We start from the raw sequence: 25,121 nt of genomic DNA on the forward strand, positions 1-25,121 counted from the left end.
TATATTACGAAGCATTGTTTTAACACTGTGCACTATTTTTAGGAACCAGAACACAGTGTGGGTAGAACGGGTACCGTGAACAGTGTGGGGAGCAACCAGTCCATTCCGAGTATGTCAATTAGTGCCAGTTCCCAGAGCAGCTCTGTCAACAGTCTGACAGACGCCGGCGATGACAAAAGCGAAGTGGACATGGAGGGAGACCACACAGTCTTGTCTAACAGCTCTGTCAAACATCTCAGACGGGTAAAAACTGAATTATATCTACCTTGACTGGAAAACTCTTAATTGTGCTTTCATTCACTTAAAATATCTAGATGTGCAGGGAATACAAAGTGATAATTTTGGAAAATGCTATTACAATAGTAGTTTTTGCAGCAGCTGTCATCAATTTGGTTTAAAAAGATTTTGCTTAACTTTTAGGAGAATGCAGCTAATAATCAAGATTCAGAACCCCACACTCGGTCAAATGAGCCTCAGTCCCAACCCGCAAACCCTCCTCGGCCAAAACGGAACCGAGAACACTTTGCAACAATTCGCACAGCCTCAGTGGTAATAACTCTATTTCACTATCAATAGAACTAGCATGAGTGAATACAAAAATACTGCATGTTTTTGATTGTCATTGGTCACAAACCGTTCTTCCTGTGTTCTCAAGCTCACTCGCCAGATTAAGGAGCACGAGCAGGACTCTGAATTGAGGGAGCAAATTTTAGGCTACAAGCGCATGCGACGGCAGCACCAGAAGCAGTTGATGGCCCTGGAGAACAAGCTGAAAACAGAGATGGAAGAGCACAGACTACGCCTGGACAAGGAACTGGAGAACCAGAGGAACAGCTTTTTTCAGGAGATGGATAAACTGATCAAGAAGCACCAAGGGTCCATAGAGAAAGATGTATGCTTGCACAGCATGACATTGAAATTGTTTTGCATGGTGCTAACTGGTCCGTGTGTGTTGGTTTTTACAGACAAAAACATTTAGCAACGATGAGAAGAAATTCCAACAACACATTCAGAGCCAGCAGAAGAAGGAACTTAATAGTTTCCTCGAATCACAGAAACGGGAGTACAAACTTCGCAAGGAACAACTCAAAGAGGTTGTTAATGTTTTTCTACTACCTTTTTAAAAGAGCATGTCACATTACTATGGAGCCCATGGCTTTGTTTATCTAAAATATGCTTCTCTGTAGGAGTTGAATGAAAACCAATCAACACCTAAGAAGGAGAAGCAGGAGTGGTTGTCCAAGCAAAAGGAGAATTTCCAACACTTCCAAGCAGAAGAGGAGGCCAACTTGCAGCGCAGACAAAGGCAGTATCTGGAACTGGAGTCCCGCAGGTTCAAACGTAGGATCTTGATTGCTCGCCACAACATTGAGCAGGACTTAGTGCGTGAGGTAGGTATAAAAAAATGATTAATTAACTGACAAGCTGAATTGGTTTTGTTGCTTATTGTCATTGTATCATTTCCTCCCAACATTCCGACCATCAGGAGCTTAACAAACGGCAGACTCAGAAGGACTTGGAACATGCCATGCTTCTACGACAACACGAATCCATGCAAGAACTGGAATTCCGCCAGCTGAACACTATCCAGAAGACAAGGGCCGAACTCATCCGCCTGCAGCACCAGACAGAGCTCACTAACCAGCAGGAATACAACAAGAGAAGGGAGCGAGAACTGAGACGGAAGCACGTCATGGAGGTTCGACAACAACCCAAGAGCCTCAAGGTGAGAAGCATCTATAAAGGCTGTGCATGTTCATTCATAGACACCACTGACTGACCAGAGTGTCTTCGGTTCATTGTAATTTGACAGTCCAAAGAGCTACAAATCAAGAAGCAGTTTCAGGACACCTGCAAAATCCAGACGCGGCAGTACAAGGCACTGAGGAATCATCTGCTGGAGACCACACCAAAGTCAGATCACAAGGCAGTGTTGAAGCAACTGAAACAGGAGCAGCACCGCAAACTCGCCATCTTGGCAGAGCAGTATGACCACTCCATCACTGAGATGATGTCCACTCAGGCTGTGAGTCCTACTCAGTCAATATTATACCAAGTATTCAAAAGTGTCCTCCTTCATGTTGCCTTATTGACTTGACTTTGCTTACATCGTGGCCTCAAATTTGCCTTTGTACTTTAATAATCTGCTTGGTGCATTGTCCATTTAAACCGATCAATGCCTTATCTCAAAAATGCACAATGACAGCTGACACCTGGCATATGTCCATAAACATGTACCTGGCCATAATATAGGAAAACACGTTGTTCTTTATTTAAATGTATGAATGATGATTGAATTTTTTTATATTTTTCCACAAATTCTCAGCTTCGTCTTGATGAGACTCAAGTAGTACAAGGCCAAGGCCTCCGGATGCAGCTTCAGCAAGAGCTGGAGCTTCTTAACGCCTATCAGAGCAAGATCAAGATGCAGACAGACGCACAGCACGACCGTGAAAGGAAAGAGCTGGAGCAAAGGCTGTCGATACGCAGAGCGCTGCTGGAACAAAAGGTTATTTTCTTGTATTATCTACAAACCCCGTTTCCATATGAGTTGGGAAATTGTGTTAGATGTAAATATAAACGGAATACAATGATTTGCAAATCCTTTTAAACCCATATTCAATTGAATGCACTACAAAGACAACATATTTGATGTTCAAACTCATAAACTTTTTTTTTTTTTTGCAAATAATCATTAACTTAGAATTTCATGGCTGCAACACGTGCCAAAGTAGTTGGGAAAGGGCATGTTCACCACTGTGTTACATGGCCTTTCCTTTTAACAACACTCAGTAAAGGTTTGGGAACTGAGGAGACACATTTTTGAAGCTTCTCAGGTGGAATTCTTTCCCATTCTTGCTTGATGTACAGCTTAAGTTGTTCAACAGTCCGGGGGTCTCCCTTCTGCTATTTTAGGTGCCACACATTTTCAATGGGAGACAGGTCTGGACTACAGGCAGGCCAGTCTAGTACCCGCACTCTTTTACTATGAAGCCACGTTGATGTAACACGTGGCTTGGCATTGTCTTGCTGAAATAAGCAGGGGCGTCCATGGTAACGTTGCTTGGATGGCAACATATGCTTCAAAACCTGTATGTACCTTTCAGCATTAATGGCGCCTTCACAGATGTGTAAGTTACCCATGTCTTGGGCACTAATACACCCCCATACCATCACACATGCTGCCTTTTCAACTTTGCGCCTATAACAATCCGGATGGTTCTTTTCCTCTTTGGTCCGGAGGACACAACGTCCACAGTTTCCAAAAACAATTTGAAATGTGGACTCGTCAGACCACAGAACACTTTTCCACTTTGTATCAGTCCATCTTAGATGAGCTCAGGCCCAGCGAAGCTGACGGCGTTTCTGGGTGTCGTTGATAAACGGTTTTCGCCTTGCATAGGAGAGTTTTAACTTGCACTTACAGATGTAGCGACCAACTGTAGTTACTGACAGTGGGTTTCTGAAGTGTTCCTGAGCCCATGTAGTGATATCCTTTACACACTGATGTTGCTTGTTGATGCAGTACAGCCTGAGGGATGGAAGGTCACGGGCTTAGCTGCTTACGTGCAGTGATTTGTACAGATTCTCTGAACCCTTTGATGATATTACGGACCATAGATGGTGAAATCCCTAAATTCCTTGCAATAGCTGGTTGAGAAAGGTTTTTCTTAAACTGTTCAACAATTTGCTCAGGCATTTGTTGACAAAGTGGTGACCCTCGCCCCATCCTTGTTTGTGAATGACTGAGCTTTTCATGGAATCTACTTTTATACCCAATCATGGCACCCACCTGTTCCCAATTTGCCTGTTCACCTGTGGGATGTTCCAAATAAGTGTTTGATGAGCATTCCTCAACTTTATCAGTATTTATTGCCACCTTTCCCAACTTCTTTGTCACGTGTTGCTGGCATCAAATTCTAAAGTTAATGATTATTTGCAAAAAAATATTTTTTTATCAGTTGAGTATCAAATATGTTGTCTTTGTAGCATATTTAACTGAATATGGGTTGAAAAGGATTTGCAAATCATTGTATTCCGTTTATATTTACATCTAACACAATTTCCCAACTCATATGGAAACGGGGTTTGTACTTAAGGACAGTATATGTTACGGAGTGTTTACTAAATGACGCTGTAGAACAGTTGTTTCAGGAATAGTTTGTTCTTAACCCTATTTTTTTGTCCTCAAGATCGAAGAGGAGATGGTGTCCTTGCAGAATGATCGTTCGGAGCGAATCCGAAGCCTGCTGGAACGTCAAGCACGAGAGATTGAGGCTTTCGACTCAGAGAGCATGCGCCTGGGATTCAGCAACATGGTGCTATCAAACGTCTCCCCAGAGGCTCTTGGCCATAGCTTTCCTGGGTCCCAGGAAAGTTGGGGGCAACGTCAACAGCCATCAGGGAGCTTTCATGGGCCACACAGGAGCAGTGGCATCTTGAGCACAGGCTCAAGCCACCAAAGCAGCAATCGCCACCATCACTTAAGTCCTGGGGGTCCATCTATGCAGCACAGCTGGGGGCAAGGCATGCAGGGTGGTGGGGCTCCACAACCTTGGGGCCACCCATCAGCTGTCTCTCGCAGCAGTGCTGGTGCACAGAACAGCCCCCAAGGAATGGGGGGGACACAGCCCGGGGGCCACAGTGTGCCGGGCATGAGCAGGAGTACCAGCGTGACCTCTCAAATATCCAACGGATCCCATTTTTCCTACACATAAGTTAAACCGATGCAAGTCCAACAGTCAGCAGCAACAAATACCGGGTGAGCTCCGCAGTGCCATCTTTCCACTACTCCTCCCCTCCACTTCCTTCTACTGTGCACACATGTGGATGTGTCATTAAACACTTGCTCAGGTCAAAGGGTGCTGCAAAAGTGTGCAGCACCTCCTCACAGCAGTTTATCAGCAAGCATACAGGTCATTTAGGTTAATGTTACATAGGCAATTTAAGTGTCAACAAATAGGCAGTTTTACTGATAAGTTAAACCAATACATTTACAGCGATTGCTTCCATTTTGCACATGAAAACACTGTTAAAAGCCTTTGACTCGTGTCAATCACAGTAAACAAAAATATGTTTAATTTAATAGGTCCCCTGCAGTTTTACACTGGCCCATTCCGAGGCTATAGACAATGTTGGGATGCCAGCCTGCTGTAATGGTCATCGAGATGCATTTGATGCAGTCTTTATTTAGTTCACTACTTTCTCATTTCCTGACCACCAACTCAAACGTGAAACCAAATAAACAAACCACTATTTTCTGTCTGTGTGAGGCTACACATTTGACTAGTGCCTTTTCTAGTATTTTTGTATTATCAAAGATAGGTCCTCAATATTAATAGTGTAATAGTGTGAATGTATATAAGATTCAATAGCACTCATGATTCTGCAGTTCTGCAAGGCCCAATTGTATTCACTTTGTACAGTGCTATGTGCTAAGTAGTCTTAAAAAATATGACAAATTGAAACAATGTACATATTAGTATATTTTGATTGTCCTGATTTTAAAATGGTGGTGGAAGTGACATATCCGTGTCCAGAGACAATTTGCCTTAGAAAAAATCGATATCTTGAATATTTTAGTGCCTTTTTAAAACTGCTGCCTTCTCAAAGCACTTTATGCTAAATGCAAGATATTTTTCAAAGTTAATATTGGACTTGGGTGGCAAAGAACCTTGGAGTCAAGGTGTGTGCTGTGATTTGTATATTTTTTTTATTTCAAGAGGTACACCGCAACCTTCGTGTTTGTGCGTGAAAACACACTATGAAACTTAAGCTGAATGTGTGGATGCTGTGGGCTATTTTCCTTTTAATTCAACTAAAAACAACAGAATCTATTTTAGAAGCTAGTAGCCTTCACCTAAAATCCATGACCATGACCGCAGGCTTGGCCATACTAAAGGAAAATGACACCACTGCTTAGTGAGGTGACATGGAACGGTGCTAAATTTAAAAAGAACAAAGGGTGACTGAATATTGAAAATATTGCTTCATGCACACAGGGAGAACATACAAGTACACACAAATATAAATGCAACATTTAGTTTTTTTCCCATTTTTCATGAGTTAAACTCAAAGATCTAAAACGTTTACTATATACACAAAATACCTATTCCTCTCAAATATTCACAAATCAGTGTTAGTGAGCATTTCTTCTTTGCCAAGATAACCCATCCCACCTCACGTGTTTGGCATATGAAGATGCTGATTAAACAGCATGATTATTACACAGGTGTGCATAGGCTGCCCGCAATAAAAGGCCACTCTGAAATGTGCAGTTTTATCACAGCACAATGTCACAGATGTCGCAGGTTTTGAGGGAGTGTGCAGTTGTCAGGCTGACTGCAAGAATGTCCACCAGAGCTGTTGCCCATTAATTGAATGTTCATTTATCTACCATAAGCAGTCTCCAAAGGCGTGTCAGAGAATTTGGCAGTACATCCAATCGGCCTCACAACCGCAGAGAACGTGTAACCACACAAGCCCAGGTGCACCTCCACGATCGTCTGAGACCAGCCACCCGGACAGCTGCTGCAACAATTGGTTTGCATAACCAAATCATTTTTGTGAGAAACCGTCTCAGTGAAACTGATCTGCATGCTCGTCGTCCTCAACGAGGTCTCGACCTGACTGCAGTTCCTCGTGGTAACCGACTTTTAGTGGGAAAATGCTGATATTCGATGGTATCTGGCACGCTGGCGAGGTGTTCTCTTCACGGATGAATCCCGGTTTTCACTGTTCCGGACAGATGGCAGACCGCATGTGTAGCGTCAGGTGGAAGGGCGGTTTGCTGATGTCAACGTTGTCAATGGAGTGGCCCATGGTGGGGGTGGGCTTATGGAATGGACAGGCATTTGTTATGGACAACCAACGAGTGCATTTTATTGATGGCATTTTGGATGCACAGAGATACCGTCACGAGATCCTGAGGCCCGTTGTTGTGCCATTCACCCGAGACCATCACTTCATGTTGCAGCATGACAATGCACGGCGCCATGTTGCAAGGATCTGTACACAATTACTGGAAGTTGAAAACAACCCATCACCTATAAAGCAAAACTGCACATTTCAGAGTGGCCTTTTATCGTCTAATAATCATGCAGTTTATTCAGAATCTCGATGTGCCACACCTGTGAGGTGGAATGGATTATCTTGGCAAAGATAATAACTAACACAGATTTATAGAGATTTGTCAATATTTGAGAGGAATAGGTCTTTTATGTATACAGTAACAATTTTAGATCATTGAGTTCAACTCACGGAAAAATGTGCGCAAAAAGAAAAGTGTTGCGTTTATATTTTTGTTCAGTATAGAATAAGAACAAATGTTGGATCGAGCACTTGAGCAGGGCAAGACCTATGATGATTGTAGTATACATTTCACACACTTTCCTGAGGTCTAGATAAAATGTATAGGATATGCGTTGGTGTAAAGTTTGCTCCATTGTCACATTTTTAACCCCTTCTCTGAGTATGCCTGCAAAACTCTTCGTTTGAGGTGGCGTTCCTTTTTTAGATGCAAATAAACCCTTCCAGGCCCTGCCCTTGTTGCAGTGTCAACAAACAGGGCCTATGTCCGTCTAGCGGGACTTATTTGCTCCTTTCAGACGAAGACATCCAAATCTCCTGCTAACTCTGCGAAGAAGGAAAACAAAACACAGACTTCATATTAGGGCTGTTCTCATCAAGGTTTCATTCCGATACCGATCATCCATGAGTGAGATTGGCCATTAAATGTGTAAATGTACATTTTTTAAAATTTATTTCTAGTGCGTCCTATTGATAGTTGCACAGTATCAACACAATATTTAAAGTAGTTCTTTATTCTATTTTATGACACAATTGTTTGAGCAACACAAAGTCCGTAGTACATTATAACCTAAACAAAAACTGTCTATTGCTCTTTGAAATCGTTTTTGCCCTCAAAGTCCCCCTGTGTCTAGGGAATTATTCAGCAAAAACAATTTTGAGAAGGATATTAACAAATATCAGCACCTCCAAGTCCGAGTCCATGGTTCTCGCCCGGAAAAGGGTGGAGTGCCATCTCCGGGTTGGGGAGGAGATCTTGCCCCAAGTGGAGGAGTTCAAGTACCTCGGAGTCTTGTTCACGAGTGAGGGAAGAGTGGATGGTGAGATCGACAGGCGGATCGGTGCGGCGTCTTCAGTAATGCGGATGCTGTATCGATCTGTTGTGGTGAAGAAGGAGCTGAGCCAGAAGGCAAAGCTCTCAATTTACCGGTCGATCTACGTTCCCATCCTCACCTATGGTCATGAGCTTTGGGTTATGACCGAAAGGACAAGATCACGGGTAAATTAGTTTCCTCCGCCGGGTGGCGGGTCTCTCCCTTAGAGATAGGGTGAGAAGCTCTGTCATCCGGGAGGAACTAAAGCCACTGCTCCTCCACATGGAGAGGAGCCAGATGAGGTGGTTCGGGCATCTGGTCAGGATGCCACCCGAACGCCTCCCTAGGGAAGTGTTTCGGGCACGTCTGACCGGTAGGAGGCCACGGGGAAGACTATGTCTCCCGGTTGGCCTGGGAACGCCTCGGGATCCCCCGGGAGGAGCTGGACGAAGTGGCTGGGGAGAGGGAAGTCTGGGCTTCTCTGCTTAGGCTGCTGCCCCCGTGACCCGGCCTCTGATAAGTGGAATAATTTGGATGGATATTAACAAATATGATCACTCTAGTATCAATCATATCCTCATACTACCCCTAATATGTAACATGTTGAGCCTTGTCCGCCAGTGATGATGATAGTAGATAATGATACTTAAGCTACTAGGAAATTGTATATTTGCTGTAATAGACGTGTGGGAAGTGGCTTGTCACCCAGAGAGGATCGGCATTTGTGAATGGCATTAATCGGCACATACTTTTTTTCACGAAATTCGTTCGCCAACATTTATGCCTCAAAAGCCCATGAAGACGCTTGCACTGGCCAAAAAAAAATCAGCAGTCAAAAGTCAGCCGAAGTAAAGCTGTTGGCCGTTCTCATTGTCCTACTGAAAAGTGTAAATAGCCCGCCAGAGATGACCGTAGGGCCAAAGGGATCGACAATTTCCCCATGTAAACATGTGTCATTCTCCTGCATTTGATATCCATGCTGTGTGTATGTCCAAACAGGCGAAACTGTTAATCATATCATCCGAGATAAACCAGTACAGCCAAATAAGTGATACACGTTACCGCTGCGATATCAGAGATGCCTAACACGCACCTGAAGACGCAGGACCCCTCAACGGCATACCTTCTGGAGCCATGGATTTTACTTCTTAATTGCTGCTATTTTTCCAATATATGTTTTGCTAGCAAATACAACGTGATTGCCACACACTGATAGATTAAATCAGGACATAAGCTTGGTTAATTTATGCATGTGGTGTTATCGCTACCTTTGTGATGTCATATTTGGCTAGGACAAATCTTAGGTAGTTTGTTAAATCCACCTTGAGTCTTTCTTACCCCCAGAAGGGCATAAACTACACTCAAATCAACATTTAAGAAATAATAGATAAACATAAGGTATCGAGAAAGAGGAAGTTATCGGCTTGGAAACCTTATGATTTAATACTTTGGCATTGTTCAGCAGGTATCCAGCATTGTAACATTTATAAGTCAGAAAAGAGGAAAATCATCATAGGTCCTGTTTAAATAGTTACGAAAGAGGCATGCATTTATTACACAATCATAACTGTCCGTATGTATGTATGTATGCGTGTGTGTGTGTGTATTGGAACATTTTATATTTCAGAAACTGACAGACTATATTGATGGCAGAAATATTGCAATCTACATGAATACAATGACAAAGTGAAGCATGTAAAATATGCCTGCCCTGATCTTTAACCAACAAAACATCCCAATTGCCTACAATCACACAGTGTAGATAAGGTAATAGTCAGGGTTCTGGTACCAAAACTGCAAGCGGACATTATTTTCCCGATGTACTGGTCAATGAAAAGGTGAATGTATCTTTTCCTTTTGTCCAAAAGCCAAGAGTTTGAATGTTGGATCAACATTGCCTGGCCCTCCATGCCAACATTCAGTTTGTTTTGTTCACTTTATGTCAATGTTTGTTTATGACTATGTCAGAGAGAGCCTGAATATATTCTTGTCATCCATGCGAACTCTTCACAACCTGGATTACATTTTTGTTTTTGTACTTTTAACTTTGATGTCAAGTTTTGTCCTACTGACTACCTGAAACATGTATGGGGTACTGAATTGGCAGTAGGCAGTGAAGGTGGCCATTTATTTCTGTGGTCTGCACACTGCCATAGTTGCCAAGCCCTGATGTTGCCACGTTGTTTTCCTCGCCGTGTTTTCACCCCTCATCAGCGGACTTGGAAACAAGTCACATCTGCTCCAGTGGTCAACGCCGAACACTCGAGACAAATCCAGTGAAAAGAGATTGCATTTATTTGAAGATGTCAGTATTCTTCTTTTATTTTATTTTTTGGCACATTACCACTACAACTTGTAACCTGTAATAAATTGTATAGATGGTCTTGAGAGTTTATGAACATGCTAAACATGACAAAATGGTAAAAGTGAATTCAAATTGTATAAAAAAAAAATATTAAACAGAATAAGAATAGATTTAAATGTACTATTTTGTTTGTATAATGCACCATTGTCTTGGCAGAGGGATTATTTAAAAAAATAAATCAGCTGTAATAAAGTAATTTTAGTAGAACTGGCTCTTTGTATTTAATGGCATTCTGTGACGTCACTACTTCTGAGCCGCGCTTTGATTGGTCACCGAACCGGAAGCAAACGCAGCGTGTTGGCTGACAAGCATGTAAACAAATGTTAATGTTTGACCAAACAATTGTATGGAATGCCGACTGGAGACGCTGTAGTTGAAGTAAGTACACGCCTAATTAATTACCAACAACACCATTGTGTTATTGTAGTTTGAGGAAGTCCCCAACGACGTGCTAGGAGTTAGCCACACTGCTAAGGTTGTAGCAGCGTATATGCTAGCAAAGGGGAAGGTGAAACGAGGTCAAATCTAAACTATTCCTTCACTTATTGGAATGTGAGCGAATATAAACGATTGTAAAAGAAAAGCTGTACTGTAAACATAAGGAACATGACTCCGTGGCTACTTAGTATTGGGGTGTTTTAGCTACTCAATGTAGCTAGCAGCTAGCTAAACATCACATCAACCGACGTTAAAATGATGGCTTAACTTAACTTCAATGTTCGTAAATGTATATCGCGACATAAACATATTCATCTCTTTAAGAAGGGGAACCGGAGGATGTGTTCCAACTAGGGCTGGGCGACATGGCCTTTTATTAATATGTGGATATTTTTAGTCCATGTCACGATACACCATATATATGTGGATATGTTTAGTCCATGTCACGATACACCATATATATGTGGATATGTTTAGTCCATGTCACGATACACCATATATATGTGGATAGGTTTAGTCCATGTCACGATACACCATATATATGTGGATATGTTTAGTCCATGTCACGATACACCATATATATGTGGATATGTTTAGTCCATGTCACGATACACCATATATATGTGAATATGTTTAGTCCATGTCACGATACACCATATATATGTGGATATGTTTAGTCCATGTCACGATACACCATATATATGTGGATATGTTTAGTCCATGTCACGATACACCATATATATGTGGATATGTTTAGTCCATGTCACGATACACCATATATATGTGGATATGTTTAGTCCATGTCACGATACACCATATATATGTGGATATGTTTAGTCCATGTCACGATACACCATATATATGTGGATATTTTTAGTCCTTGTCACGATACACCATATATATGTGGATATGTTTAGTCCATGTCACGATACACCATATATATCTCGATATTTGCCTTAACCTTGAATGAACACTTGATGCATATAATCACAGCAATATGATGATTCTATGTGTCTACATTAAAACGTTCTTCTTCATACTGCATTAATATATGCTACTTTTAAACTTTCACGCAGAGAGGGAAATCACAACTAAGTCAATTTAGCAAAGGTGTATTTATTAAACAGTTATTAAGCAGTAGCACAAACATTCATGTCATTTCCAAACAGAAAGTGCAAAATTGTCAGACATTTTAAAACAAGCTATTAGTGCACTTTTGTGCATGATGTCATCTTAGTGACATCATCAAAACAACACTAAATTAAAGTGCACTTTTTGTACAGAACACCACTACAATAGTTTAAAAGAAATAAAGTGCACTTTTGTGCATGATGTCACACAAGATATTTCAATAAGTGTCAAATAAAAATGAGCTGCATAATAGGAAATCAAAGAGTGTATGTCCTTCACTATGTGGTAGGTTCCTGCGGACGTTATCTCCTTCTGTTGTTGACTATTTGTTTCATACGGTGTTGATGTGGAAATGGTTGCTTGGGCATTTTGTTGGTGTGGCACCGAACGGAGATGTTGACATGCGGAGTTTCAATCACTCTTCATTCTCTAGCGCAGGCCTGGGCAATTATTTTGACCCGGGGGCCAAATTTAGAGAAAAACATGTGTCTGGGGGCCGGCATATCTATTTTTAGGAACACTAATGCAAAACCTCACAATAATGTCTGATTGAAAGCTAAAAACGTTATGACAGACCGCCTTCAAAAACGGACTGGAATTTTACTTTTTTTTACTGTATGAGACACCCAGAATGTAGATGAAAATAAAAAATGTGGTATTTACAATATTAACTATGAAGGATAAAACATTGAATATTGACAACATATGAACGTCACACCCGCTCTCCATCCACATATTTTGCCATCAAGCGAAACGCAACAAAAACATGAACGCAAAAGTTAAAAAAAAAAACACCTACTATTTGATATATCATTAAGCTTCCGAACTTTGTTGTAAAAATGTCCTTCTGCGTCTGTCCCCAAAACCCGCATTTTAGGCTGGCCGCTCTGGAAACACTCTGTGGAAATGCTACCCACCCACCCACACTGCTTGGTGCCTCGTCTAAGCTGTTGTGACTTAGATTACCATAGTAACTAATTAGATTACCATAGTAACTAGTATATCATGCAAAAGCGCAGATTCCAACCATTGAAATACTATGTATACTTCAAGACTTACGGTAATTTGTAAAACATCACTGCACATCATAATGGCAGCTACAGTTTCAATCTTAAAGATGTAAAAAAAATAATTTGGGAATGTCCGGCGGGCCAGATTGAAAAGCTTAACGGGCCGCATGTGGCACCCGGGCCTTAATTTGCCCAGGTCTGCTCTAGCGGGTGACTTTTCAAATGATGCTACAAATTAGCAGTGGTGCTAACGCTTTTGCCGCATACTTGACATATTACTGTTGTCTGTTCAACATCTTCCCACTTGAAGCCAAACCACCGCCAGACGATGGACCCCCTGCTATTTTTCTTGGGAATTAAATTCTTCCTTCATTTGTTACCAGATTGGCACCTTCTTTCTCTCGTATTACCAATCGCACCGCACCGCTAGCATCACAGCTAACGTTACCGTGCCGCTACCTCTCTGCTCGGCGAGGGCGTATGACGTTGCACGCGCGACAGTATGTGACGTATGTAAGAAGGTGCGCTTGTTTTATGTCTCTGAGAAGGAGAGACAAGAAAGAGTGAGAAGAGCCTGAAGTGTAATGCCCGCAGCCAAAAGCAACTGCGTGAGAACGTATACTCCAATATCACCATGTAGTCATTTTCTATATCGCACAGAGACAAACCCGCGATATATCGAGTATATTCCATATGTCACCCAGCCCTAATTCCAACTATTGTGGGATCACACTCAGCCTTCCCGGTAAGGTCTATTCAGGTGTACTGGAGAGGAGGCTACGTTCGAACCTTGGATTCAGTTAAAAGTTAAAGTTCAGGAGGAACGGTGTGGTTTTCGTCCTGGTCGTGGAACTGTGGACCAGCTCTATACTCTCAGCAGGGTCCTTGAGGGTGCATGGGAGTTTGCCCAACCAGTCTACATGTGCTTTGTGGACTTGGAGAAGGCATTCAACCGTGTCCCCCGAGAAGTCCTGTGGGGAGTGCTCAGAGAGTATGGGGTATCGGACTGTCTGATTGTGGCGGTCCGCTCCCTGTATGATCAGTGTCAGAGCTTGGTTCGCATTGCTGGCGGTAAGTCGGACCCGTTTCCAGTGAGGGTAACTTTTATGGACAGAATTTCTAGGCGCAGTCAGGGCGTTGAGGGGATCCAGTTTGGTGGCTGCAGGATTAGGTCTCTGCTGTTTGCAGATGATGTGGTCCTGATGGCTTCGTCTGGCCAGGATCTTCAACTCTCACTGGATCGGTTCGCAGCCGAGTGTGAAGCGACTGGGATGGGAATCAGCACGTCCGAGTCCATGGTTCTCGCCCGGAAAAGGGTGGAGTGCCATCTCTGGGTTGGGGAGGAGATCTTGCCCCAAGTGGAGGAGTTCAAGTACCTTGGAGTCTTGTTCACGAGTTAGTGAAGAGTGGATGGTGAGATCGACAGGCGGATCGGTGCGCCATCTTCAGTAATGCGGACGCTGTATCGAGCCGTTGTGGTGAAGAAGGAGCTGAGCCGGAAGGCAAAGCTCTCAATTTACCGGTCGATCTACGTTCCCATCCTCACCTATGGTCATGAGCTTTGGGTTATGACCGAAAGGACAAGATCACGGGTAAATGAGTGTCCTCCGCCGGGTGGTTGGGCTCTCCCTTAGAGATAGGGTGAGAAGCTCTGTCATCCGGGAGGAGCTCAAAGTAAAGCCGCTGCTCCTCCACATGGAGAGGAGCCAGATGAGGTGGTTCGGGCATCTGGTCAGGATGCCACCCAAACGCCTCCCTAGGGAGGTGTTTAGGGCACGTCCGACCGGTAGGAGGCCACGGGGAAGACCCAGGACACATTGGGAAGACTATGTCTCCCGGCTGGCCTGGGAACACCTCGGGATCCCCGGGAAGAGCTGGACCAAGTGGCTGGGGAGAGGGAAGTCTGGGCTTAGGCTGCTGCCCCCGCGACCCGACCTCGGATAAGCGGAGGACAATGGATGGATGGACTTATTATTTTGCATTTATTAAATGTCGCCTTCTGTCTTGAGTTCCAGGATGTTGTGTGAAGTGCTTTTCTCATCGTTGTGGTTCCTGTTTGTCATCTTCTGGGTGGAGACCATCGGTGTGTGGCTGTTTCTCTCCATGTTCTACCAAGACACAGCCTTCTATCACTGGAGTGATGGGTAGGTCATGCTTTCCACACTCACATTTCCTGGAGCAACACAAAATAATCCACTACTGTCTTGATTTGATGAAAATAAGGCACAAGGCCAATCAGAACGTTTGGGTGTTTGAATGATACCATGTATATTAACTGCACTTTTATGATACAGGGTATTTTCAGATGATTCTGGACAGCTGATATACATGTTGAGTAGGTAAGAGTTTTGCATTTTATCACCAACCTATGCCCAAAAGCAGGTACTACGTGTCAAACTGTTGTCATAATTGGATCTGGAAATGATCATTCACGCATTCTTTTAATCTGGTATAGACTATTGCAGTTCTCTCTTCACTCTTTTCAACAAGTCAGCACTAAAGAGACTTCAGACGCTACAAAAGGCAGCTGCCAGACTTTGGACTGGTGCACCCAGAATAGTCCACATCACCCCCATTTGATCCAGTCTTCATTGGCTTCCAGTCTAATTCCACATTGAGTTGAACATTTTAGTCCTGACAATCCGTGCGTTGCATGGTGGGGCCCCTCAGTACATCACTGACTTGTTATGCCCCTACTCTTCAGTTGCATGATGGGGCCCCTCAGTACATCACTGACTTGTTATGCCCCTACTCTTCAGTTGCATGGTGGGGCCCCTCAGTACATCACTGACTTGTTATGCCCCTACTCTTCAGTTGCATGGTGGGGCCCCTCAGTACATCACTGACTTGTTATGCCCTTACTCTTCAGTTGCATGGTGGGGCCCCTCAGTACATCACTGACTTGTTATGGCCCTACTCTTCAGTTGCATGGTGGGGCCCCTCAGTACATCACTGACTTGTTATGCCCCTACTCTTCAAGGTCTTCAGGCCAGGGTCTTCTAAAGATCCCAAAAAACTAAATTTAAAACCCTGGCATTCCAGACTATAGCTCCCAGACTCTGGAACAACTTGCACCAGACCCTCCCTGATCTTGACTTGTATATTGTAGCGTCCCGGAAGAGTTAGTGCTGCAAGGGGTTCTGGGTATTTGTTCTGTTGTGTTTATGTTGTGTTACGGTGCGGCTGTTCTCCCGAAATGTGTTTGTCATTCTTGTTTGGTGTGGGTTCACAGTGTGGCGCATATTTGTAACAGTGTTAAAGTTGTTTATACGGACACCCTTAGTGTGACCTGTATGGCTGTTGACCAAGTATGCAATGCATTCACTTGTGTGTGTGAAAAGCCGTAGATATTATGTGACTGGGCCGGCACGCAAAGGCAGTGCCTTCAAGGTTTATTGGTGCTCTGTACTTCTCCCTACGTCCGTGTACACAGCGGCCTTTTAAAAAGTCGTACATTTTACTTTTTGAAACCGATACCGATCATTTTGAAACCGATACAGATAATTTCCGATATTACATTTTAAAGCATTTATCGGCTGATAATATCGGCAGTCCGATATTATCAGACATCTCTAAATATTATCGCACATTTAAAGGGCAACTGCGCTTTTTTGGAATTTTGCCTATCGTTCACATACTTTATGTATATAAAACGTTGGTTTAAAGGGTTATTACTTGTATTAGCCGTTCTTCAATATTTATAACACACAGGAAAGAGAAAGACGTGTGTTCTTGTCTCACATAAGAATTGTGGATAGGCAAAACGAACAAAAACCACCAATCCACCTTTTATTTCTATTTGTGGAAATACAAAATGCATTAAATGGTATACAACTTTGAGGATAACCCTTTTACTTTGTATGCTGTGTGTCTTCCCAGAGTTGATACTCACGTGCAGTAAAAGATGGAGGCCGGTAGAACACGGAGGACTCCTGAAAGAACTCTTGACGTTAGGGCTCTTGCAAGTGGGTCACTCGTCATTAAAAGAAAAAAAGCACCTGCTTGTTGAAGTGTACAATATTTGGTTCCATCGACAATAGTCGCTGCACTCTGATCAAAGTCTAAAATGAAATCTATGTGGAGCCCACCCATCAGAAAATATCTATTTTATTACAATATAATTATAATCCCTAAGGAATAATGTATAGTGTCCATGCATGATAACACACACACATGTAAATATGATGACAGGCTGCACAGAAAAGACATTTGTATCTTTCCACCACCACTCTCAATTCTTTTTGAAGTTTTTTTCCCCTTCCTCGACTTATTTGTGTATTCATTAGAATATGTTTTATCATTCTGTCAATGCAACTGAATGTGTGACTATTTGCAGATATGCTTGAAAATGGTCACATTTCACTAAGGTTATATTCAAGTGTGCATTGAAGCCCAGTTTCAAACATGATCAAAATGTAAACATGCAGTAATAATCTTACTTTTTGGAGAAAAACATCAATAAAATGTGCAGTTTGGAAAATAAAAGTGTGCTGCATTATGGAGATTATCCAATGTGTACTTTGTGTCTGCAAAACATCTTTAATAGAATAGGAAGTACTTTATTGATCCCTGGGGGAAATTCAGCACCACAGTTCACTCACAATAGACAATAAACACTTAGGTATTTTACATGTGAATAATATAAATAGTCTATTATACATCATTATTCACATGTGAATAATACTATATAATAGACTATTTATATTATTCACTTGTGAATAATATAAATAGTGTGTTATACAGCATTATTCACATGTGAATAATAAAAATACAGTCTATTATACAGCATTAATCACATGTGAATAACATAAATACAGTCTATTATACAGCATTATTCACATGTGAATAATATAAATACAGTCTATTATACAGCATTATTCACATGTGAATAATAAAAATACAGTATTATACAGCATTAATCACATGTGAATAACATAAATACAGTCTATTATACAGCATTATTCACATGTGAATAATATAAATACAGTCTATTATATAGCATTATTCACATGTGAATAATATAAATACAGTCTATTATACAGCATTATTCACATGTGAATAATATAAATACAGTCTATTATACAGCATTATTCACATGTGAATAATATAAATACTGTCTATTATACAGCATTATTCACATGTGAATAATATAAATACAGTCTATTATACAGCATTAATCACATGTGAATAATATAAATACAGTCTATTATACAGCATTATTCACATGTGAATAATATAAATACTGTCTATTATACAGCATTATTCACATGTGAATAATATAAATACAGTCTATTATACAGCATTAATCACATGTGAATAATATAAATACAGTCTATTATACAGCATTATTCATATGTGAATAATATAAATACATTATACATTTACAGTACATGTACAGTCAAAAGGAACATATGTATTATACAGTCTGATGGCTGTCGGTATGAAGGATAATGAATATATAGCACCCCCCGCTACCCCAAAAAGGACAAACGGTAGAAATGGTGGATGGATAGTTACTATGGTAATATGATATCACTTTGAATGGACTGTTAGCCCCAAAAATAAAATATGGAGGTAAAATGATGAGCAGTCGTGTCACCAGCTTGTGTTGCCCAAAACAACAAAGCACAAATAAGCCTGCAATAGATACATTTTTAAAGTTAAAGTTCCAACAGGGTGTGGTGAAATTTGTCCTCTGCATTTGACCCATCCCCATGTCCACCCCCCCTTGGAGGTGAGGGGAGCAGTGAGCATCAGCGTGCGCCGCGCTCGGGAATCATTTGGTGATTGAACTGCATACCTCCTGAATAAAATAGTAATTTTAATAATTAGTATTGTAATGGAACTGCATTGCTAAATTTGGAAGTACAGGTAGAATAAGTATGAGTACTATACGTCAATACATAAAGAAGATGAGAATAAACCTTTCAGGGGTGAAAATGTGAACACAATATAGCTTCCATCTAATATGTATGATCAATTAAAAAGGGCTACATAGTGTTTAAAGCTGTAATGGCAGCATCAGCCCACTAGATGACGCCACAGACAGGTAGATGACGTCAAGGCTGCAGTAGTAAAAGGGCTGACTCAGCATGCATTAGAAACATGTGGTCATGGCCAATGTTGACCTTTATATTTTTAGCCTGCAGGTGGCTGTAGGCTGCGTGCGCAGGCAGGAAGTGAGTCATCTCCAGCTGCTCGTCGGCGGGACAAGTCATCTTACAGGGTTTGCTCCCCCCCCCCAAGTCTTGGAAAATCTATATAACAAACTATCATGTGAATCATGACATTCATTGGAGGTCACGCTGGAAATAACTGAGAGCGGCCTCTGTGCTGTGTTTGTCTTGTTGTGCTGTGTTTACCTGTGTGCTGTTTGTTTGTCTTGTTGTGCTGTGTTTACCTGTGTGCTGTTTGTTTGTCTTGTTGTGCTGTGTTTACCTGTGTGCTGTTTGTTTGTCTTGTTGTGCTGTGTTTACCTGTGTGCTGTTTGTTTGTCTTGTTGTGCTGTGTTTACCTGTGTGCTGTTTGTTTGTCTTGTTGTGCTGTGTTTACCTGTGTGCTGTTTGTTTGTCTTGTTGTGCTGTGTTTACCTGTGTGCTGTTTGTTTGTCTTGTTGTGCTGTGTTTACCTGTGTGCTGTTTGTTTGTCTTGTTGTGCTGTGTTTACCTGTGTGCTGTTTGTTTGTCTTGTGTCATGAGTGACATTCCCAGAGCCGTAAATAATGCTGAGTCACATGATCCCTAAGTGCTGCTGCCCATCAACCATCTCCAAGATCACAGCAGTGATTGCACTCCGTGAAAAAGGCCGAGGTCAGCAGCATCTTGTCTGAGACGCTCCCTGGAGACGCCATCACTCTGTTAAACATTCTCTGCTTTTCATCTCCAATGTAGCCATCGTCACGCCAACATCTGAGGGGGAAACAACGCAAGTGAGGGCCGTCCATCCCGTGACTGATCCTGAGTCAGATCTTTCCAAGTGAGTCTGGGACCTCTGAGGCGAGGCGGCGATAAGACGGCAGGAAGTTGGTGGGCGTGAAATAGTTGTGGTGATGTGGGACTTTTCTGCATTCACACAATGGACACACTTTTTTTTATATCAGGCACTGGTGAGGACGCCCACACATCTGGGGTCCTCCAGCTGCTGGTTAGGATGTTGTTGAGCACAAAACTCCTGCAGAACCACTCAAGTCTTACTTGCACTTTCAACATTTAGAAGTAGACACATCCAGAGGTGCAAACATCTGTGTCAATGACTCCTCACAGTTTGTGTCAAAATATACCAAAAAAAATGTATAACTAATAAAGTATTTGCAACCAAAAATCCTGATTCGTAACCCAAAAAACTATTTGAACCCAAAAAGTTGATTTGCAAGCCGAAAAATATTTGCCACCACAAAACGATGTTTTACTAAAAAAAGATTTGAAACCAAAATAAAATACATTTTGCGACCAAAAAAATATTAAGAAAAGATTTGCAACCAAAACAAACAATTTACAAACAAAAAAACAAGAAAAATTGACCAAACAATTTAAAATTTGCAACCCCCCAAAAAATGTATGGCCAAAAAACTATTTGCAACCACGAAAAGATTTATCAACAAAAACCAAGAAAAATAGACCAAAAAATTGAAGATTTGCAACCAAGAAAAGTTTTAAAAAATGTGCAACCCCCAAAAAAATGTATGACCAAAAAACTATTTGCAAGCAAAAAGCCTAAGTTGTAACACAAAAACTATTTTCACCTAAAAAGATGATTCGCAACTAAAGAAAAAAAAACTATTTGCAACCAAAAATTCTGATTCATAACCCAAAAAACTATTTTAACCCAAAAAGTTGATTTGCTAGCAGAAAAATATTTGCCACCACAAAACGATGTTTTACCAAAAAAATATTTGAAACAAAAAAAATACATTTTGCGACCAAAAAAATATTTTGCAACCACGAAAAGATTTGCAACCAAAATAAACAATTTATCAACAAAAAACAAGAAAAATAGACCAAAAAATGGAAGATTTGTAACCAAAAAAAAGTATTTTTTGCAACCAAGAAAAGTTTTAAAAAATTTGAAACCCCCAATAAAATGTATGACCAAAAAACTATTTGCAAGCAAAAAGCCTAAGTTGTAACACAAAAGCTATTTTCACCTAAAAAGATGATTTGCAACTAAAGAAAAAAACTATTTGAAACCAAAAATCCTGATTCATAACCCATAAAACTATTTGAACCCAAAAAGTTGATTTGCAAGCAGAAAAATATTTGCCACCACAAAACGATGTTTAACCAAAAAAAGATTTGAAACCAAAATAAAATACATTTTGCGACCAAAAAAATATTAAGAAAAGATTTGCAACCAAAAGAAACAATTTACAAACAAAAAAACAAGAAAAATTGACCAAAAAATTTGAAATTTGCAACCCCCAAAAAAATGTATGGCCAAAAAACTATTTGCAACCACAAAACGGTTTGAAACAAAAAAAAATACATTTTGCGACCAAAAAAATATTTTGCAACCACGAAAAGATTTGCAACCAAAAGAAACAATTTATCAACAAAAAACAAGAAAAATTGACAAAAAGATTGAAGATTTGTAACCAAAAAAAAGTATTTTTTGCAACCAAGAAAAGTTTTTAAAAATTTGCAACCCCCAAAAAAATGTATGACCAAAAAACTATTTGCAAACAAAAAGCCTAAGTTGTAACACAAAAGCTATTTTCACCTAAAAAGATGATTTGCAACTAAAGAAAAAAAAACTATTTTCAACCAAAAATTCTGATTCATAACCCATAAAACTATTTGAACCCAAAAAGTTGTTTTGCAAGCAGAAAAATATTTGCCACCACAAAACGATGTTTAACCGAAAAACTATTTGAAACAAAAAAAAATACATATTGCGACCAAAAAACTATTTTGCAACCAAAAGAAACAATTTATAAACAAAAAACAAGAAAAATAGACCAAAAAATTTAAGATTTGTAACCAAAAATAAGTATTTTTTGCAACCAAGAAAAGTTTAAAAAAAATTCTTTTTGCAACCAAGAAAAGTTTTTTGAAATTTGCAACCCTCAAAAAAATGTATGACCAAAAACTATTTGCAGCCAAAAATCCTGATTCATAACCAAAAAACTATTTTAACCCAAAAAGTTGATTTGCAAGCAAAAAAATATTTGCCACCACAAAACGATTTGAAACAAAAAAATTAATTTTGCGACCAAAAAAACATTTTGCAACCAAGAAAAGATTTGCAACCAAAAGAAACAATTTATAAACAAGAAAAATAGACCAAAAATTGAAGATTTGTAACCAAAAAACTTTTTATTTTACAGCCAAGAAAAGTTTAAAAAAATGTCCAACCCCAACAAATGTATGACTAAAAAACTATTTGCAACCCAAAATCCTGATTCATAACCCAAAAAACTATTTGAACCCAAAAAGTTGATTTGCAAGCAGAAAAATATTTGCCACCACAAAACGATGTTTTACCAAAAAAGGATTTGAAACCAAAAAAAATACATTTTGCGACCAAAAAATATTTTGCAACCAAGAAAAGATTTGCAACCAAAAGAAACAATTTATAAATAAAAAACAAGAAAAATAGACCAAAAAATAGAAGATTTGTAACCAAAAAAATAATAATTTTGCAGCCAAAAAAAGGTTTTAAAAATGTGCAACCCCCAAAAAAATGTATGACCCAAAAACTATTTGCAAGCAAAAATCCTAAATTGTAACATAAAAGCTATTTTCACCTAAAAAGATGATTTGCAACTAAAGAAAAAAAAAACTATTTGCAGCCAAAAATCCTGATTCATAACCCAAAAAACTATTTGATCCCAAAAAGTTGATTTACAAGCAAAAAAATATTTGCCACCACAAAACGATGTTTAACCAAAAAATTATTTGAAACACTAAATGGTCCCTAGTGTGTGAATGTGAGTGTGAATGTTGTCTGTCTATCTGTGTTGGCCCTGTGATGAGGTGGCGATATAAGCGGTAGAAAATGGACGGATGGATGGTTTTGAAACAAAAAAAAATACATTTTGCGACCAAAAAACTATTTTGTAACCAAGAAAAGATTTGCAACCAAAAAAAACAATTTATAAACAAAAAACAAGAAAAATAGACCAAAAAATTGAAGATTTGTAACCAAAAAAATTATTTTTTGCAACCAAGAATAGTTTTTAAAAATGTGCAACCCCCCAAAAAAAATGTATGACCAAAAAACTATTTGCAACCAAAACTCCTGATTAATAACCCAAAAAACTATTTTACCTCAAAAAGTTGATTTGCAAGCAGAAAAATATTTGCCACCAAAAAACGATTTAAAACAAAAAAAAATACATTTTGCGACCAAAAAACTATTTTGCAACCAAGAAAAGATTTGCAACCAAAAGAAACAATTTATAAACAAGAAAAATAGATAAAAAAATTGAATATTTGAAACCAAAAAACTTTTTATTTTACAGCCAAGAAAAGTTTAAAAAAATGTCCAACCCCCAACAAATGTATGACCAAAAAACTATTTGCAACCCAAAATCCTGATTCATAACCCGAAAAACTATTGTATCCCAAAAAGTTGATTTGCAAGCAGAAAAATATTTGCCACCACAAAACGATGTTTTGCCAAAAAAGGATTTGAAACCAAAAAAAATACATTTTGCGACCAAAAAAATATTTTGCAACCAAGAAAAGATTTGCAACCAAAAGAAACAATTTATAAATGAAAACCAAGAAAAATTGACTAAAAAATTTAAGATTTGTAACCAAAAAAAATTAATTTTTGCAGCCTAGAAAAGTTTTTTAAAATTTGCAACAACCAAAAATGTATGACCAAAAAACTATTTGCAAGCAAAAATCCTAAATTGTAACACAAAAACTATTTTCACCTAAAAAGATGATTTGCAACTAAAGAAAAAAACTATTTACAACCAAAAATCCTGATTCATAACCCACAAAACTATTTAAACCCAAAAAGTTGATTTGCAAGCAAAAAAATATTTGCCACCACAAAATAATGTTTCACCAAAAAATGATTTAAAACAAACAAAAATAAATTTTGCGACCAAAAAACTATTTTGCAACCAAGGAAAGATTTGCAACCAAAAGAAACAATTTATAAACAAAAAAACAAGAAAAATAGACCAAAAAATGGAAGATTTGTAACCAAAAACAATTATTTTTTGCAACAAAGAAAGTTTTTAAAAATTTGCAACCCCCAAAAAAATGTATGACCAAAAAGTTGATTTTCAACATGCTAAACACAAAGGAAAAGCTAAACTACTGCTTCTTGTTGAAGTTGTCATCACACAGATAAACACATTTTTGCATTTTGGATGAACATAAATTGCATTTTTGTGTTTCTCTGGAAAAATAAATTGAAAACAGCACAAAATCCAATTTTATGTCAATATTTGAATATAAATAAACCCTTTTTTGTTTGTTTTCAATTCTGCCATATATAAAAAATAAATTAAAAAAACACCCTAATTTTACTTTTTGATTTGCTTTTCAGAATTGGAACTAGAATGAACGGAAGGTACTGTTGTCCTTTTCAAAAAAACTGTCATTAAATAGTTTTAGTTGTAAAAAAAGCAGGATGGCAAATCATCATGTGTGTAGTTGTGAAAGAGCACGATGGCAGATGATCATGTGTGTAGTTCTCCCTGACCACCTGAGGGAACCACAGACTGTGGATGCTTTTAAAATAGGCTTAAAAACCATTCTTTAAAAAAAAAATTTTTTTCCAGATATATGCATACTAGTTCTTACCTATTAGGCTGTTCTAGTTCTTAATTTTTTAAATTTTTTATTATCTTTTTATTTTTTTCATACACTGTAGCACTTTGAGGTTGTTTACTGAAAGTAAAGTGTTTTTTACAAATAAAATCTATTGTTATTATTATTAGTATGTAGTTGTGAAAGAGCAGGATAACAGATGATCATGTGTGTAGTTGTAAAAGAGCAGGATGGCAGATGATCATGTGTGTAGTTGTAAAAGAGCAGGATGGCAGATGATCATGTGTGTAGTTGTAAAAGAGCAGGATGGCAGATGATCATATGT

General features: G+C 39.4%; 1 protein-coding gene across 2 annotated transcripts in view; it reads left to right on the forward strand.

Moving 5' to 3' along the window:
• Nucleotides 1–24,518, forward strand: part of LOC133658170 (serine/threonine-protein kinase TAO1-like) — a 55,105-nt gene extending 30,587 nt beyond the window's left edge. Inside the window, exons 12-26 of one of the 2 annotated variants that reach the window (XM_062059876.1) lie at nucleotides 43–243; nucleotides 421–549; nucleotides 656–892; nucleotides 966–1,094; nucleotides 1,188–1,391; nucleotides 1,487–1,726; nucleotides 1,814–2,026; nucleotides 2,327–2,509; nucleotides 4,194–4,762; nucleotides 15,083–15,211; nucleotides 15,362–15,406; nucleotides 16,947–17,032; nucleotides 19,210–19,876; nucleotides 19,958–20,042; nucleotides 20,167–24,518. In XM_062059876.1, coding sequence (XP_061915860.1) covers nucleotides 43–243; nucleotides 421–549; nucleotides 656–892; nucleotides 966–1,094; nucleotides 1,188–1,391; nucleotides 1,487–1,726; nucleotides 1,814–2,026; nucleotides 2,327–2,509; nucleotides 4,194–4,718 — 2,061 coding nt within the window. In that variant the 3' untranslated portion in view covers nucleotides 4,719–4,762; nucleotides 15,083–15,211; nucleotides 15,362–15,406; ... (2 more) ...; nucleotides 19,958–20,042; nucleotides 20,167–24,518. Of the gene's footprint in view, nucleotides 1–42; nucleotides 244–420; nucleotides 550–655; nucleotides 893–965; nucleotides 1,095–1,187; nucleotides 1,392–1,486; nucleotides 1,727–1,813; nucleotides 2,027–2,326; nucleotides 2,510–4,193; nucleotides 4,763–15,082; nucleotides 15,212–15,361; nucleotides 15,407–16,946; nucleotides 17,677–19,209; nucleotides 19,877–19,957; nucleotides 20,043–20,166 lie in introns of those variants that run through there. The other variant, XM_062059875.1, reaches the window with a different exon arrangement.
• Nucleotides 24,519–25,121: the final 603 nt, after the last annotated feature.

This window comes from Entelurus aequoreus, linkage group LG10, assembly GCF_033978785.1.
Source record: "Entelurus aequoreus isolate RoL-2023_Sb linkage group LG10, RoL_Eaeq_v1.1, whole genome shotgun sequence".
Taxonomy (NCBI): domain Eukaryota; kingdom Metazoa; phylum Chordata; class Actinopteri; order Syngnathiformes; family Syngnathidae; genus Entelurus; species Entelurus aequoreus.